At 41.4% G+C, this 18875-nt stretch overlaps 1 protein-coding gene across 2 annotated transcripts in view; it reads left to right on the top strand.

The window, feature by feature from the left end:
- The first annotated feature begins 2710 nt into the window (after positions 1-2710).
- xylt1 (xylosyltransferase I) overlaps positions 2711-18875 on the top strand; it is a 66857-nt gene continuing 50692 nt past the window's right edge. For both annotated transcript variants that reach the window (XM_037251106.1, XM_037251116.1), the window contains exon 1: positions 2711-3181. In XM_037251106.1, the coding sequence (XP_037107001.1) occupies positions 2717-3181 (465 nt within the window). In that variant the 5' untranslated portion in view covers positions 2711-2716. The remainder of the gene's footprint in view (positions 3182-18875) is intronic.

Here is an 18875-nt window from a genome sequence, read left to right as displayed (position 1 = left end):
TGCTAGAGCCGAAACATAGTCTGTTATTAAAATCTGAATCTATCAATTTCCTTGAGTTCCACCCTCAGTTTTCTTTGGACCTTCCACCAACATTCTTTTTCTTCCCTGTTGATTATGTCAAAAGCAAAGTAAGAAAATGCCTGCACCATAAAGAATTGAAGTCCTGAATGTCTGCCCTTAAAATAAAATAGGCTACCAAGTCTGTATATTTGGATAAGATTGACTTACCGTATTTTCCGCACTATAAGGCGCACCGGATTATAAGGCGCACCTTCAATGAATGGCCCATTTTAAAACTTTGTCCATATATAAGATATATACATTTGGCCCGCAGGCCGGACTTTGGACACGCCTGCTGTAGTGGCTCAATATTGTTCCATATATAAGGCGCACCTGATTATAAGGCGCACTGTCGGCTTTTGAGAAAATATGAAGTTTTTAGGTGCGCCTTGTAGTGCAGAAAATGCGGTAAACTAAGTCTCTTCAGTTTGGATGTTATGATTGAAGAGATACCTCCACAGAGTAACCATGAAAAAAAAAGGACTAGGGACTTTACATTCAGGCAGCACAACTCTGCGCCAGTGTGAAAACTGATGCGACTTGCTTTTCATACCAACACAAGCCTCAGTTTGCTTGTTTGGAAATTTGGTTCGTCACACTGCGCCATGCAGTGTGTTCCGGCATCTGGCGTTTCCTAGCGTTGCAATTTGGTGGCACGAAGTTGTCTGAACCTTGCATTGGCTGGCACCATGTCATCCTATTTAAACCGTCCTTGTAGAAATCAATTGATTGAATGCATTCGTTTTATCATCTTCATTACGTTTTTAAAATCACCTTTCTGGCCGCAACATTATCTGCCTGTGGAATTTTGCTTGCAGTTCCTTATAAGCACACTTGTCTCATCAGTTTTTCTTCCGCCATGTTAAGGACTGCACGCCTCTCACAGGCTGCATATGAAGGTAATGAGAGCCGCTTTGATTGGCAGTGAGTCACGTTTTTACACCCACATGCCATTTTTACTTGTGCGAAGCTGCGCTCATCTGTGAAAGTAGCCAAACTTGGACTATGCCGCCCTAATACATAGTTAGACCTCACTTGCCGCAAAATCTGTACAAGGCACAAAAATAGAACCCTAAACGTCACTTTAATATGCTTTTTGCTCTTTGAATATCGTCTGCCTTTTGAGATGCTCAAATGTGAGATGCAGGAACTGATTCATGATCTTCTCTTATGACACAGCTGACACTCTGAAGAGCATTTTCAATCTATATTGAGAAGCAAAAGCATTAGAAACAGAAGCATGGGTAACGGAAAAAAAAAGGTACGTTATTTCATAGCCTTAATCTGTTTACAAAAAGCAGAATCGGACGTGAGCTGAAGAGAACATAAGATAAATGGTGAAGTGTCTGACAGTGATAACATAGTTTTCTCACCGTGTGTGTGCAAACCAACCACATCTATCAGCAAATGAGCAAAAACAAATGATAAGACAAACTTCAGAAGGCCAGGGCACTTATCTCTGGAGGACATTGACCACTTGAGAAATTTGGACAAAGAATGTGAGTGAGTGCTTCTGCTAAGATCCAATTTATAATGTACACAATTTTTTTTTCATCTCCATGATCCTTGCCATACACTGTCCAACGGCAGATCCCAGCGGTGTCTTCCAAGTTATTGTTTTGGTCCAATTTTAAATCCATCCTCTCGGGTCGTTTTCTTTGCTACTTAGAACAAATCTAATAGGAGTTGGTGTCTTCGCTCGCTCAGGCAGAATCCAAAGAGTGATCAAATTCCCAGTTGTAACTGCGTGACAGGCTGCTTCTCCTCCTCGGAAACAGGTTTTCGTTGAAACTGGCACTTTCCCCACAAGCTGGTCTGTAAACTGTCAGAGGATGGGCGCTAACAACAAATCACACCATCTCATCTAAGTCCACAAATTAGAACAAATGTGGCAAATGTGTGCACAACACTAATATATATATATATATATATATATGTAAGCTTATAAATATAAATTTATGCATATATAAATATAAAATGTATGCAGATGCAGATATCAAATGTACCAGATCTTCTTGGTATGGCGCCGTGAGTGACATATCAATTTATAAGCATACATGTATGTGTCATGACTGAAAGAACAAGCTCCCGGACACAAGCAGCCGAAATGAGTATCCTCCGCAGGGTGTCCGGGCTCTCCCTTAGAAATAGGATGAGAAGTTCGGTCATCCATAAGGGAGTCTGAGTCAAGCCGCTGCTCCTCCATGTTGAGAGGAGCCAGATGAGGTGGCTCGGGCCTCCTGGACACCTCCCCAGGGGAGGTGTTCTGGGCATGTCTCACCGGCAGGAGACCCCGGGGTCAAGCCAGGACACGCTGGAGAGACTATGTCTCTTAGCTGGCCTGGGAACGCTATGGGATCCCTGGGATGAGCTGGATGAAGTGGTTGGGGAGAGGAAAGTGTGGGGGTCCCTCGTGAAGCTGCTGCCCCTGCGATCCGACCCCAAACAAGCGGTAGAAGATGTATGCATGGATGTCTTTATTTCTTTTGAAGAAGAAGAAGAAAAAAGAAGAAACAGAGCCCTGAGTACTTTGAACATCCTCGACAATGCAAGTGAATACAGGTTGCAATGAATGGAATGACTGGCGCAGCAGCATTTCTGTGGTCGGCCCTCGCATCGGGTTCCACCACACGGTGGCCCTGTCCTTCTCCTGTCGATGCTGCTCTTCTTCCAGTCTCCACGGTCGCGCGGCTCTTCCTCCCTCCCGCCTACCCTCCGCCTACTCGCCTTCATCTCCCCCTCCCTCATAGTTGCACAGCTTCCCCCAGTCTCCAAGCTCGCTGCACAGTGCACACACCGCCGCTCCTCCAGCTCTGTGCTGCCCGCTGCGAAGATGGTTGGCGGCGCGTGTGCTCGCAGGCTGGCCCGCCGCTCTCGGTCCGCCCTCATCGTAGCCCTGACGGTGCTGCTGGTGCAGACGCTGATCGTGTGGAACTTCAGCAGCCTCGACTCCGGTGAAGACAGCCGGGGAGACGGAGGCTCCGACGTGCGGGAGAAGAGGGACCGGGTAGCGGGCAACAAAGCCGCTGGCAGCGAGTTCCAGCACGGGATGCAGAGGCAGCAGAGGCGGCAGCATCTTCCGCCTCCCGAAAGAGGAACCTCTCGCCACATACAGCAGCCGGTAAGCCACATGTTATATCCCCGGGTTGGAGCAACCGTGTGGCCGTGATAGACGCATCTGGCTTGGTCGCCTTGTCCTCCGGTGTAGAAGATGAGCGCACGACCGGGCCTCCCTCACACTGCACGTTTATTATTTGTTGTCTTGAACGAAGGCAGCCCGGGAGGCAAATAACGGCATGCCTGCAGTCACACACACTTGGCTCCTCTGATGCTGAGGACAGCAGGCAGGCAGGCATGCAGGCAGGCACATCGCAACGCTCGAACTCCCCACTGCAAACGCAAATGCCAAAGCTGGGCATGTAATGTGAACTCACGACAGTGGCGGCATGGCATCACCAATGCCTCTCTGTAAGATCAGAAGATGGCAAATAACACAGACTCGCACTCAAATTTAACATCATGTCATGAATGTTAGAAGTTGATTTGGGTGGCTATGTATAAATTAAAATGTTCACTGAAATGATTGTTGTCTATAACTGTTCATTTTCAAAATAGTAATGGTCATGTTTGAGTGCAATTATCAGAGAGGTTGTCAAGTTTGGATGCAGGAAATGGACCCAGAAGCAGACATGAAAGTTGAAAAGTAAAAGGCTTTTTAGAATGGAGCAGGAAATTGACGAACAGAAACGAACAGATTCGGCAGACTGACGTAACTGACTAACATAACCAACAACAGAAACCGAACAGAGACGTGAAACAAAAAGACAGAGTGACAGCTTGTGATGAAGATTTTTCATTGGTTTATATTAGGTTGTGCAGGAGCCAAATTGTAGAGGCAGAGACTTGTAGAAACTTGAAGAACAATCGTCAATATGATTGTGAACCAAATGAACACCGAAAAAGTGCATCAGTGAGGAATATCAGCATAAGGTGCTGTTTTGGTGCCTTAGCTTCTGAGATAAATAATACAAATATTTATTTGTACACTGAGCTGACTGGGTCCTTGTGCCCTTGAGGTGGTACGGTGAGCAGCTTTGCATTTGAGCAGCACTTGGGCTCAGCGTGTTCATTTTTACTGCCTGATGGCTGACGTTAAATCCTGGAACTTCTCTTTCACGCGGTCTCTCGAGACTTTAGGCTGCCCTGGAGGAATTCGACGCAGTTGTGTGTGGCATTCACGCAGCATTTTCCCTTCATAAAACTGCCAGCCTGCTCTTCAGACTGTGTGCGACCTGTAGACAACTAGGGTGGGTTATGATAAACTGTGGCCTTCGCACACAGTCAGTTCCTCTGAGCCATGCACTGTATCATCTGTCCCCTCCGTACTGAGACAGTCGTTCCTTCTGGTGAGCATGTTCATCCCACCTGCCGGCATCTTAAAAATACAGTCATACCAAGGAAGCATTGCTTATCTGTGATGAAATTACGCAGTAAGATGCTCTGAGTAACTCTAGGCTTTGTTTTAGCTTTGTAGTGAATTCATGACCACCACCAAAGAGTTTTTGCCTTCATTTGTGGTTGTTTAAAATAAAATACAGTCAAACCTCGGTTTTCGACCACAATCCGTTCCAGAAGGCGGTTCGAAAAGTGAATCGGTCGAATTCCGCATCTATTTTTCCCTTTACAAATAATGGAAAAAAAATGAATCTGTTCCAAGCCTTTTTAAAGCATTTTTTCATTTGCGCATTTTTGTCCAATCGCGCAACTGCAGCGCACCGTCGAACGCGCACCGCCGAACGCGCAACCGTAGCGCGCCGCCGAACGCGCAACTGCACCGCGCTGGTCGCATTATTGTGACAGAGCCATCGCTGAAATTTAGAAAATCTTTTTAAAGTCCTGTAAATAAATTGGAATAAAAAATAATAATAAAAAAGTACGCTTTCTCTGCATCCATGACCATTGCGCAAGTATAAGACAAGCTTAATGAGCGTCCACCGGTCATTTAAATGGCCTGTCATGATTGTCCAACTGTGGTTCCTGCATTGGACATATTCAATTCATGTCTTCTAGATGCATGCCTCCCTTTGATTGGATAATCACTGCTTTTAACTGTACTTGTTTTTTTAGTTTTGCTTACCCACTATTGTGGGTGGTGTGTGTGAGTGGATGTTAGAGAATGTGGTTGGGCAAAGGAGAGTTCTGCCTTAAGGGTGACGTATAAACGGCAAGTGATGCTTGGTGAGAAACAATAGCTCATTGAAAGGACAGCAACACTTCTCATCCGCAGTAGAAGGAGCCAGAAGCCACAATAGGACAATTGCGGGATTTTGATGTGGCAACTTATGCTGGAACAAAATAATATGTTGGATGTTTGATTCCAGATGGTAGGAGAGAAACTTGTCATTAGTGGTTGTTTGGTCTTGTGGGAAGTGATGCAAGTGTCTGGAGGTATTTTCTTTTCTTAGTCCTTTTTACTCTCCATATATTTTTCTATATTCTTTATTCCTAAACCTTGGTTACTCTTTGCCGAGTCGGTTGAGACCCCGTGTTTTGTTTTCCGTAAATCAATTCAGAACGACGCATGGCATCACATCATTGTTGAGTCTTTTATCTAGACTTTGACATTAGGAAAAGGGAATCTTCCAAATTTTGAACAATCTGCTTTCAGCAGGATACTGAGCAAGTTTCTTTGGGTTTCACATCTGGTCGTCAGCTTTTTCTTCCCTTTTGCCATTACATACAGTCAGGATATTTCCAGTGGTGTCCACGTTGTTAAGACTTTCCCTGTTAGTCATAGTAAAGCATGTAACATTTCCTTACTTGTACATCTTTTCCGTCTCCATTAATGTACAAACGATTCACAAATCTTTCCCATGGGAAAAGTGGTTTTCACGTCATGTTTCCCCATGCTGTACAGACATTTGCTGTCCTGAACTCTACCCTATTAATTAGATCAAAGTTAATCAATCAACTGGGACCTGTTTCTTCCTTGATTGTTGCCAATAATAGGAAATGTAGCGAAATAAAATCTGAATAATTTCAGCAATTACATTTAAGAGCTACATAGAATGCTGTTTAATCTCTAATGTGCAAGGTCATTAATAGTGTTGTAGATGATTGAGTGGCACCTGACGTGACGGATTCCCGTAATGTAGGTAATAATGTCAATGATTGTCTGCCTGGGTATGTGATTAACTGATGTATACCAAACCTCAAATGATAGGACCTTACCTCCTCATGTCTCTGGACAGTGCACACCGATAAAAATGGATCGCTGGATGATATGCAGCACAAATACATGCAATTAGTGCAACGATTAATCAACAATTAACTGATTACTAATCACTAATGCCATCCGTCCATCCGTCCATCCATCCATCCATCCATCCATCCATCCATCCATCCATCCATCCATCCATCCATCCATCCATCCATCCATCCATCCATCCATCCACCTTCTTCCGCTTATCTGGGGTCGGGTCACGGGTAAAATCAGTAATGATTGTTGATAATTGATTAATCATTTACTTTTTTTTAAATGTAATATTGGCTGAATGCTCAGAATTTCAGCTTGTCCAATTTAAGTATTTTCCGATTGTTGCCATCCTCCATGAAAGCTGACTGACTATATTTATGTTGAATCAAAATAAAACATTTGCTTTTTGGTGGTAAAACAAAGATCAACAGTTTTGCAATATCACTTTAAAATGATTTGCTATTTTTGAATAAGGGGATAAAAATGAAAACATGTTTTTATTCGATTAATCGACAAAATAATCGACAGATTGATCACCTATACAAATAATCGTTAGTTGCAGCCCTACATGCAATGCCTGTTGAGTTCACACACTGCTCTGAAATGTGGCATAGTTATTTCTTTCCAACAAGTCAAAAAATGACATTGTGTGCACACGTACATGCACAGTTGCAGTGATACATTTTTATTCCAAGTATTCATCTTCAACAAACAACCCCTAATATGCCTGCTCTGATTTATAAAGACTAATTGGGTTAACTACATACAAAAATATCCTTTTACTTTTGGTAGTCCAAATTTTTCTTCACCTAATTTCCCAGCTTGTTTGAAATAACCATCAAACATATTTGAAATCAGTCACATTATCTTGAAGTTTATTTTGAGCCAGTCATTGTGTGATGCTTAATAGCATGTGTTGTCGACATGAAGAAATAGCAAAACCATATGGTTGTGTCTCACACAATTGCATTTCTTTCCAACCCATTTCAAGTGCCAGTCACTGTCAGTGTTGCGTAGCATAGCGTGGCCATTTTAGAAGTGGTTATTGACTTTTAAATTGTCACCACCATGGAAGTAAATGTCGCTGCAATTTGAGCTATTCTGCTTTAAGCAGACCTCCAAACACACACAATTACAAGCCAAAGACACTCTGTGGATGCACTGAGTGGTTCAAAAAAAAAAAAATCAAACATCACAATGGTTACATCAATAACGTGCTTCTCTGTGAAACCTTTAATGAAGGAAAAGTAAAGTGCAGCCTGCTGATCTGTCTGTCACTCCATCTTCGGTCTTTGAGCCTCTTTAGCAAACGCCGTTAAGTCTCAAATGGAGGGGGAAGCGTACTCAGATCTGAGGGAAGTGGGATGCACCTCAGACTTGAAAGAGGCACATTGAAAAGCTCCGACACTTTGATGTGGAAGTGTAATTTGTACACATGACACCATCACACTTCAAATCCCGCACTGGGAAAAACCTTTTATTATTATTACGATACATCTTGAGAAAATCGAGTTGGGAGCTGATTTGACATATAGTGCTGTCATGGAATTTTAAAACTTTCGACTATTTATAGTGTGCAGACTGAAAGTTTGCGTATCCATAGCAGCTCAAACACTAACCTGTGAAACACTCCTTGGAGCATCGGTGCTGAAAGTTGTGTCTTCGGTCATCTTCAGTGCGCTATCCATGTCTAAGGGTCCTCTTCGGCTTCTTTGCTGACTTTCTGCGGAGGACAAATAGCCCTTCAACTGATCGTCAGGTGTCAGGATGTTAGAAATACTACACACAAGCGGGAATAGAAAACCTACTGGCATGACCCACCCCTGCCATGTCAGCTCTGTTGACTCTCACTTAGTAGACGAGAGTATGGGTAAAGGTTCATGAGTTTCATCTTTGACAGGTTACATGGTTACTGGATCATTAAGTTGAGCAATGTGGAGACAAGTGTCACATTTGTCCAACTAAAATGTGCAGTTTTGTTTATTTATTTCTTGCTTTCATGCACTTGCCAAATCAATGCTGTTGCACACTTGTTGCCACTATAAAATAAGCTTGAGTCTTTGGATTTCATTTGGTTGTCAACTCCCTCAGTGACCTCTTCTTACTGCTGCTGAAGAGTGAAGAAATTATATATATATATATATATATATATATATATATATATATATTCTTTTTTATTGTTGTACAATCCACGACCACCTTTTGGTAACTTGTAATGTACTTGACACATTGAAGTTATTAAAATCAACACATATTAGGCATACATAATAATTATTTGTAGAAATATCCATCCATCTATTATCTATTTGCCCATCCCCTCAACACTGATAGTAAATAACAAAACCAAACCACTAGATTGAAGATGCAATCTTGTCACCACCTATGAGATTACAGAGCGTTTTCATTCACCGAGATTAACGAGCATCTCAATGCAAATTAACAACTTTTGTTTTTTTAGACTCCATTTCCATTGGCCCAGATGGTACAAGTGCATGTGTGTGTGTGTGCGTGCATGTGTGTGTTTGTGTGTGTGTGTTTAGTATGATACCCTATAATCTAGAAGCATCAATCGCCACATCTGAGGCCATCTATCCAACTATTGCAAGGTACCACTGTGCCCCCACCCCCTATCATCCCCCCTTCCTCCCATCATCCTCTGCAGCTGTTACAGATGGTTTCATTCCCAACACATTAATAACACATCATCCAGATGAATGAAGCTGTATAATGCGTAGTGTTGCCAATAATCCCGTAGGTAAGAGGCTTAGCAGACAACCCCGTGAGAGACAAAGCGAAAGATATGAAGACGAGGAGGGAAGGGTGGGTGGGTGAGAGGGGTGTTTGGATAGGGAGGTTAGGCTTCCTCGCTTTTCTGAAGTCTGGTGCCCAGGTTGATTTTGCTCCGACAGATGTGGACGCAACATTTTCGGATGGGGCATGTTTTAGGCATATTTATTCCACTTGCTTTTCATAATTGCCTTCTAGTATTTATTAGAGTTATTGACATATTCCAAACTAAATTCTAAAGACATAATAAGTGGAGTTGAAATCAAACCACATTTTCAGTGGTCGAGTCAAGCAGACTTGATAGCAAGCATCCAAACTGAGGTATGATTGATTGTAAATCACAGAACAGCAAAATATTAAATACAACTACACTCAATGAGGGTTTAGGATTAAGCAAGAAACTTTTAACAATTTATACCAAGTTCTGCAGTGGTTACTTCTTGCAGTACTGACATCTTGTTCTAAAAAACATTCCATGTGAAGTTCTTAGAAGAGATGTGGCACCATGTTAACATTTCTTTTTTCGTTTGCTGACTGAAATGTTCTTTTGGAACTAATATTTCATCTTTGATCACCTGAAATCACTCTGTGTCCCCTGAAGCATTCCCCACAAACAGCCTTCTGTTAGCGTCAGTCAGGAATATGTTTATCTCTGAGCTGTAATGGCCGCATCACGCTGAAAATGACTTGACAGTCTTTTGTTGAGGAAGCGTTTGCGGCAGCCTGCCCACTTTTCTGCAGTGCGACTGCATTGACATGCAACATGCTGATCCACATGTAACACGGAAATTCACAAGGACACGTAATCCCTCCCACACACGCTAATAATGGCACTGAGCATGAGCCACTTTGTTGCTATCTTCTTTTCATACTCTAATCTCCGTGCATTTTTGGACTCCATTAAAACACGGCGTCGGAAAGAATAAAAGGACTGATAGTAATGTGAAGACAGTGACGATATGTCATGGTGAGGAGGTAGGGAGTGTTTCATTTAATGCCTTATTGTCCTCCGAGTCCGGTGGAGCAAGTAGAGACAGTGACACGTCTATTCTTTCTTCCTCCTTTTTTCATCATCTCCTCACCACTGGAGATGAATACCAACAGGCCAGAAGACTTAAATCTATCTGTGATTAAGAGAAGGAGTGAGAGAGGAAAGAAATAGAGAACAAGATGGGCAAAGAGAGGCTAGATGGAAGGAAAAAAAAGATAAATGTCTCATCCCTTCTAAAAATCCAACATTGACTCAAATCCGGAGTAATCCTCACAGAAACCTGGTTTGTTTGAAGACCTGTTAGTGAAAAGCATTTGAGGCAAAGATTGTGTATTAGGACAGAAAACCTCTGTTGAAATAAACCCAGAACAAATGGATCAGGTTAGGGCTGTTACTAATGCTTATTGTAATCAGTGATTAATCTGTCACTTATGTCGATTAATCAATGAATCAGATGAAAAAAAAAGCATCTTCATTTCCATCCTTTTATTCAAAAACAGGACATTATTTAAAATTGGCAAAGCAGAAAATGAACAAAAAAGAAATCACAATTCACTTACCAGTTTGCCCAAAACAAGTCAGGAAAAAAAGGCAAAAATGATGATCATTTTTTCTCTAAGTGATTTTTTTTTATTGATTCAACAAATAGATAAATTAGTCTGGTTCACAGAGCACTACAGAATTGGTAGAACATTCTGAAATTTTGAACAATGGACAATTTTTTTAAAAAAGTGTTTTTTTCCAGGTTTATCATCTAGAAAGGTTTGCTTGCATATCTGATGAACAAAAATAGAAACAATTCTTCACCATTGTAATGATCAATTAATTTGATAACTGATTAGTTGAGGATTAATCGACTAATCGTTGCACATCACAGTCATGTATTTTATTTCACCTCTTGTTGGTAATCTTGACATGATTCTCAAGAACCTGGCATGCCTTAATGTATCATGAATAATTCCAAAGGAATATTAATGAAACCATAAACGTAACTTTTGTTTTGTCAACGCAAACCAGTAATTGCTTTACAGTGGGGGAAATCTGATCTTGCAGTGACTGCGGCCAATAGCAACAATTTCATAATAGTCCAATTCCAATTTAGGGCCTGAATCCTGTACAAAGCTGTTTCACCCCTAAACCCTCTGGCTGCTTCAAATTTTCCCACCCTTGCAATTACGTCACAATTATAGGTCAGCATGGTTGACCTTACATATTTTAACATAGGTTTTAAAAATTCCGGAAACAAAAAGTACTTTATGGGAGAGGTTGTAATTTCCCTCCCTTTTTTTCTTTTTTCTGCATTGAGCTGTGACCCTAACCCTAACCCCAACTAAGAGTGTCCAGGGGAACAATACATTTTAATACCAAGTAGAATAATTTGGTTCAGGCAAATATTTTCGTGTCACCATTGCCAAATGTGAAAACTTACCACTTGTCTGTGACAATAGAAACAGAATGAGAAGACCACAAAAGCACTCTGCTCAAACAAAGCCGGTCTTCTTGTAATAAACAACCACATGCAAGAAGAAAGAACGCAAAATCCTGGCTGACCTTCATGTTTATTGTGTTCTCTTTTCGAAACCTTGAACTGAATTGTACCCCTCAGTTGAAACTTGCATTAACATTCGGGTATTTTAAGGTCACCGTTAAACGTGACTGACATCACAAGTTATTCAACATATTTATTGGAACAGCTTTGTAAACTATATGATCTACTGATGTTTTATTCAACACCGACAACGTGCTGAGTTGATTGACAATGCTCTCCGGGTCCGAATCTACGGGTGGCTTTGTTTACATAACACAGACAGATTTCAAGCATCGCTAATGAAGCGTTGTGTTAGTTGAGGCAGTGCACTCAAGTGGTGCTTGTTTCCCCTGATTGGTCTCTGTCCTTTCAATATCTCACCTGCATCTGCGTGGCCATTTACATTCAATGACAGACATGTCTGCGGACACAACCAACATTCAAAACTGCCTCAAGTCCGTTCAGCTCGTATATGCAGATTAGGCTCTCGCATGCCGGGACACCACACATTATTTCAACTCAAGCTTACATTTGATCTATTCAGAGGGTCTTTTCTATTGCCCCAACCTAATATTACTTACCGTATTTTCCGGACTATAAGGCGCACCTAAAAACCAAACATTTTCTCAAAAGCCGACAGTGCGCCTTATAGTCCAGTGTGCCTTATATATGGACCAAATTCTTAAATTTAAACTGGCCCGAAGCATTGTGTCATGAAATCAATCATAAGTGGCCCGCTGAAGACTATGAATCATGAATCAAAAAGACTATGGATCATTATTTTGTGATTATAAAGGAATTTGTTACGCAACAAAAAGATAAAATGGAGAATGATTTGATTTGGATTAAAAATCCGACATGATACATTAATGGTGCGCCTTATAGTCCAGTGTGCCTTATATAAGGACAAAGTTTTAAAATGGGCCATTCATTGAAGGTGCGCCTTATAGTCCGGTGCACCTTATACTCCGGAAAATACGGTACATCAAGTGTTGGTTTCACTCACTAAAGAAGAGATCTCAAATATATGAATGTGCCCTTGGCCTGGCAATGCAAAGAACATCCACAATATTACCTCATAATTCCCTCTCACAAGATGACCATACAACGAGAGAATCAAGGTGAAGGTCATTCTGTCTACTCAAACACCATTGAGGTCAGTGAAGCAGTTCAGCCAAGGCTGCCTTTGCCTCAGGGCCAAGGTACACATGATGTTTGAATCTGACCGCTGAAGAAACACACACATATAATTACATCCAGTTTCCATACGGCCACTCAAAATATCTCCTTGGGTTCCAAAAGATCATTCAAAAACCAACACATCAGACTTTTCCTCTTCACTCGTTCACCATAAACCCACTCAGACACTTTGAGAGTAAATACAATTGTTGAAAACTCCCCACCACATGAATAGTAGCTCTTCAGTATTCATACCGCATCACCAAGACCAAGCAGCAAGCTCCTGCTCATTACAAAACAGGTGTTTGCACTCTGTCCGCTCCGTACTTGCTTGTCTGCAAGTGCACTCGCATGCATCCACGCTGGCGTCCATGGCTTTGTCTCCTGCCTCACCCTCTTCATAACTGCACGCCGCCACTCATCCGTTCACCCGTCTTCCCAACCCACATCTCCCTTCTCTCCTATCTCAAGTGGGGACGTCTCGCTGCGCCGCAGAGTCGCTCAGTGGTGCTCCAGACGCCACAGGCCTCCCAAATCAGCTTCAATGAGGAGCCCTGCAGAGGTTGTCGCTGCCGGGGAGAAATTGCACTGTAATTGAGCGCCCCGTAATCATAATATATTCTTTTTTGTTGAATTCCTCGCAGCGGTGAATCATCAACACCGTCGTCATCAGCAGCAGTAGCATCATCATCATGCCATCACATCAGCAACGCTCGGCATACACTGTCACACGTCGCCGCTTGAGTTGACCTGCTCGATTCTCTCTCCTCAATTGCTTTCGTTGCACTTATTTTATTCCAATTTCCTTCCTCTTTCCCTTTTCTGTGGCTGCTTGCTCACTAGCAGCTCCTCTCATCTGAATCCTACCCTAACCCTCACATTTATGTTCCATTACAATGAACCCATGCCTTAAAGGGATATCGAAATTAGTGGGGGGGAAATACCGAGGAGAGGCTGGGAAAAGAAGTAAATGGGATCATCATGGAGAAACTATTACTTTATCTTCCACACTAAACATGTAAATTTCTTATGGTTAGTGTTGCTTTCCTTAACGCTGTTGTTGGTTGCATGGGGCTTAGCTTTAAGCTTGTGCCATCTCGCTTAGGGTAAGAAGCAAGGTACACCCTGGACTGATCATTTTTCAATCACATGACTGATGCCTAATTCACAGTAGCGGCCAAATATTTTGACCTAGGCGTCTGGTGAGTAAGTAATGCAATCCACCTTTTAATAAGATTATCAAAAAAATGCTATAAAACAAACAATATATATGTGGCAAGAAGGGATAGAGGTGTCTCACAGATTTGAGGACTATTATTACTAAAGCAAAAAACACAATTGCCTTTATCTTCCACGAGATGGCCTCTAAATAACGCCAAACATCCACACTACAATATAACAGCTCAAAATCAATTTAGAGATTTTTGAAGGCGTTGGGGAAAATAATACGTGCATGCAACACATCGATGCTGGAATATGAGTGAAAAAAAAAACACAGTAACACACAAACGACTGCAAGCCGCGAGGCCAAGACACACGCTATGAAATAGACAAAAAGACTGTTGGAAATAAATCATTAGCATTTTATAGTCGTTGAAATGTGTGCTTCTGATAGTGTTTGAGCCTGCAGAGCAGACTTTGAAGGCCATAACAGCACACCACTGCTAAATGGGTTTTATGAAATTGTAAGAACAAAGATCAAGTGAAATACAATCTCTCCAAGATGGAATCAAACAACATGGAGGTGATGAAATGCGACTGGGATCATTTATAAGTTTGAGACGTTGCTAGATGAATGGAAATCACCTAAAAGTTACTTTCCTGTCATTTTTCAATGAACGAGGCAGCACGCTCTTCATTCAGTGCCTAGAACACAGGTGTCAAACTCCAGGCCCGGGGGGCCAGATACGGCCCGCCGCATCATTTTATGTGGCCCGCAAAGACAAATTGTGCATCAAATTTGTGTGTCATTACTAGAATTGCAAATTGTCTTCACTTTTAATAAGATCGTTTGTTTTTAAATATTTGACCAGTTTTTACTCGTCTGATTTGAAAACGAGTTATTTGTCAGTTTGTTTTGTAGCTTTTACTGTATGTAATATGAGGTGCTCATACATTTATTTGGGTTGACAGTCATAATGGCCCTCCGAAAGAAGCTATGACTACAATGCGGCCCGCGAAAAAAATGAGTTTGACACCCCTGGCCTAGAAGAAAGAAATATGCTATATAAATGTAAGCCATTTTCCATAATGTTCTGAAGTTTACCCACACAGGTATAAAAAGGTCTTTGTGAATATAGCAGTTTCATTGAGTTCCAGAAGAGCAAGAGTGAAAGTGCAGTTATGGACAGAGATTGCCGCCAGAGATTTGGCACCCTGTGAATAAAAAAAAAAAAAAAAAACTACTTTGGGGCCCACCACTTCAATGCAGGATCGCAATTACTATTTTCTTGGGCAACCGTCAGTCATGAGCCTCTAGAAATTCATTCATTTTTTCCCCCCCTCTTATGGCGCCCCTAGTTATGCATGTGAAAGAATGTGAGCCCATTCAAACAACACAGTAGATGTAAGAAAACACAAGAAGAGAAATAGTGGAAGCGGATTCTAATTGACTTTCAGAAACCCAGACTGAGATGTAAACAGAGACAGAAGTTAAGGGAAAGCAAATGCATGTCAAACTAGATTTCAAGCCTGCAGACTGGCACGTGTGTCTATGTGTGACCCGAAACAAAGAACACTACTTTTTTTTCTGGGTGGGTAGTCAGAGGCTCTGACTACTCTCTTTGTCCTCAGGTTTCCATTTAACTGCTGGGAGGCAAATCTGTTTAGCTTTTGGCCTACGACAATATTTTGTAGAACGCTTAGTTTACTCAGAGCTGATGAATATGTCTTTGTCAGTCCTGCACGACTCCTTCAAAAACAGAACCGATCTTTGTTGTATACCGTGTGGATGAATTTAACTGTGCTTGTGTATGGTAATGTTTTGTGCGCTCTTCATACTATGCGGCTGTAATCGTCTTGCTGAAACTGCTGAAGAGATTTGGTGGAAGCAATTATAAATCAGCCAGGACACGTCTGCTTACTTAGCACTCAGTCTATTTGCTTAAAAGACACAAATGAGTGCTGTTTAATGGCAATAGAGAGGCAGTCTAATGACTAAGTAACTATTTTCCTGGTGTGAGTTGCTCCAAGGTGAGTGGAATAATCAAAGGAATAGGACAGTATTTACACTGGTATTATGTCCACTGGCGCCAATGAAGATTAACGAGCATGAGGTTCATTATTGCATTCAAATGAATTCCCTTTCCGACTTTCATTTTTTTCATTTCCTTTTCTTTCATACCGTATGTTCAGCGAAAAATATTTCATTTGTTACTTGTGACTGCTAGGCAGGTGGCAGTTGTGGTACCCTTGCTCAAAAAATATAAATGTAAAATGTATGCTAGTTTGTTTATTTCTTGGAACCTCATTTTCGACTCGAATGCCCAATTTACAATTTGTCAATATTTTTTGGGACAGTCTAAAATGCTTAATGCCAAAACGTTGCTTAATGTGGGCCAAACTGCCGTCATTTGTCAACAAAGTTTATGTGGAGATTGCTACTCATGCCCAGTTTACTTTCTACAAATATTCTCACTCCAATATTTTTTAGGTTATGGAGAGTACGCATTCTCCTCTCCATATTGGTACTCACTTGGGAAAAGGCCTAAAATTGTTTTGTGATTTCAAAAATAATAATTGTAGTATTTCTTCATATCCTTTTACTGGGTTCTCAAGATAATTTGGGTTGAAAATGCGTCTTTTCCAAGCTAATTTCTTTAAATCAAATTCCCAGATGTTTTTGATTCATTTCCAAAAAGATAGATTATGTAAGTATGCTGTACTCCGTTTGGACTTCTGTTCTCCTTAACTTTACATGGAAGACAGTGTTCCTCTAATGGGCTGTTCCTGATAAGTCTCCTTTTGACAGAGACCTCAATTTACCATTTATGCGTTGTATGTGCATAATTAAATAAATGTTCATAATAACATAAATGCTAGTATTCATTTATTTATTTAAATTTAATTAATTAATACATTAACACATACATATTCCATATCAGCATATTGAAACTTTACATATAATGTGACCAGAATGTTAAGAAGAATATCGATTTATAAGAAGCATACTTTAAATTCATTCTCTGATTTGCTGGCGGCATTCGCGTGAAGTCAGATGGGATTAGGATCCGTGGTTGTGTATCAAAAAGTTCAGATTGATTATTTTTCTTTCAAGTATAAAGCAGTCTTAGCGCCACTGAAAGTGCACAAAACTAACATGATGGGAATAAAGTCATACATTTCATCATTTAACAAGAACACCAAAGATGGCGAAATCAATTGTGATGATGTTCAACGTTACGCCCCCACCCCCCTTGGCAGCATGGGGACACATTGTACGGTCTTTGACCCTCGACACCAGCTGTTAATGTAGTGTGCAGCTGTGTGTTTGTTTGTGTAACATATGTAGTATGGGTGAAGGGTAAGACATAGGTTTGTTTGGCATCCATTTATTACCGCTACAATGCGCTCATTTTGAATCCACGAGTAACTTTTTGATCGCTGTCCAGCTGTGTGCATACGGCACCTGCTGGGCCACTTCGAGCTTCACTGCTCGTTCCAGCGTCCTGCTCTTGCTCTCACGGGCCTCAAAGGGTTTCTGTTAGCACATCTTGTCAGATTGATGCTGCAGGATGGGCTAACTGCTCCTTTTATGACCGGCAACATCTGCATGTAGCCTGCTCTAACTGCAATATTAGTGCTGAGAGAAGTTTTCTTTTGCTTTGCATACGCATTACCCAATTAATAAGACAGAACTGACAAACGGAGTTGCTCATATTTCTATCTTTAGGACAATTGTAGCCTAAAATTGGGATGAAATCACTAATCCCGACTCAGAGGGATGTGTTCTGATTCATTCTGGCTATTGGCAAGTTTCCCGTGGAATCTCAATGGCAAAATAATGGTTGCTGAATGTCCTTTTTAGAATGCTCCGTTATGGTTCGTGTGAGATGAAATACAGTCAACATTCTTTGAGTTGTTGCAGAGAACACACACAGCAACAAAAAGCTGGTTGACTTTGTTTAGATATGGTTTCTGTGTGTGTAGTGTCAATGCATGCTATATGAAATTATTAAATGAAAAATGTAATTGATTTCATTTTTTCAGATGTCCAGATTTTGAAAATTAGTTTCTAAATGAGGTTAATATTTTGCAGGATAAAAAATTAAGGCATCATAAAGATTGAATAAGTGTGCAGCGAATTTATTAGAAACGTATTTTTCGTGTATGTCATCTGATGATTCAGTTTTGCTGCAAATGTTCTTGTCATTTTCACTTGCCACTTGTTTTTGGGGCTATATATATAGCCCGCAGTTAACTCTTTGATGACCCCTCCCCCCCCCCAAAAAAATATATTGTTCATTTACAGATTGCACAACCTTAAGGGCTTTAGACTTGAGAGGTTGCCCAACATACGGCAGAATATTTGAGCTCGGCTACACGTTTTCATAGACTGCACCAAATTGGTATGCAGAAAATTCATCATTTTTGCCTTCTTTACCGTGCATCACTTCAGGGTTTAATAACACGCAATGACACACCCAGACCCAAGTACACAAGGCACGCTTTACCTTCACAATGTGACCTCAACCGTGGGCAAGGTAGTCCACCTCATTGCATCACACCCTCCAGCTCACAGAAGAGACTCTGTGTGTCTCACTGCCCTCACAGAGGCAGGCTGTTATGCTCCCGAATGATTTTGGTTTGTCACACATTGCACCACTTAGCGGGCTAGTACCAAAAGTATCAGCTGCACCAATAATCAGCTAGTCCTTACCACTCGCTAAGGCTAACCACATAATTACCGCACACATTGGACGGAGTCGTTTCTCAATGCAACTCTGGAGCATGATCTCGGAGTTGCAGAGAGACGCTTAGGCAAACCCTCAAGCACATGAGACTGCAAGACTGGAGCTCAGCCTTCAGCGTAAGGAAGCCTGAGACGACTTTTTCCTACTTATCTTTTGCAGAAG

This window comes from Syngnathus acus, chromosome 1, assembly GCF_901709675.1.
Source record: "Syngnathus acus chromosome 1, fSynAcu1.2, whole genome shotgun sequence".
Taxonomy (NCBI): Eukaryota; Metazoa; Chordata; class Actinopteri; order Syngnathiformes; family Syngnathidae; genus Syngnathus; species Syngnathus acus.
Note: the sequence above shows the minus strand (reverse complement) of the source record. Positions and strands in the feature narration are given on the sequence as shown.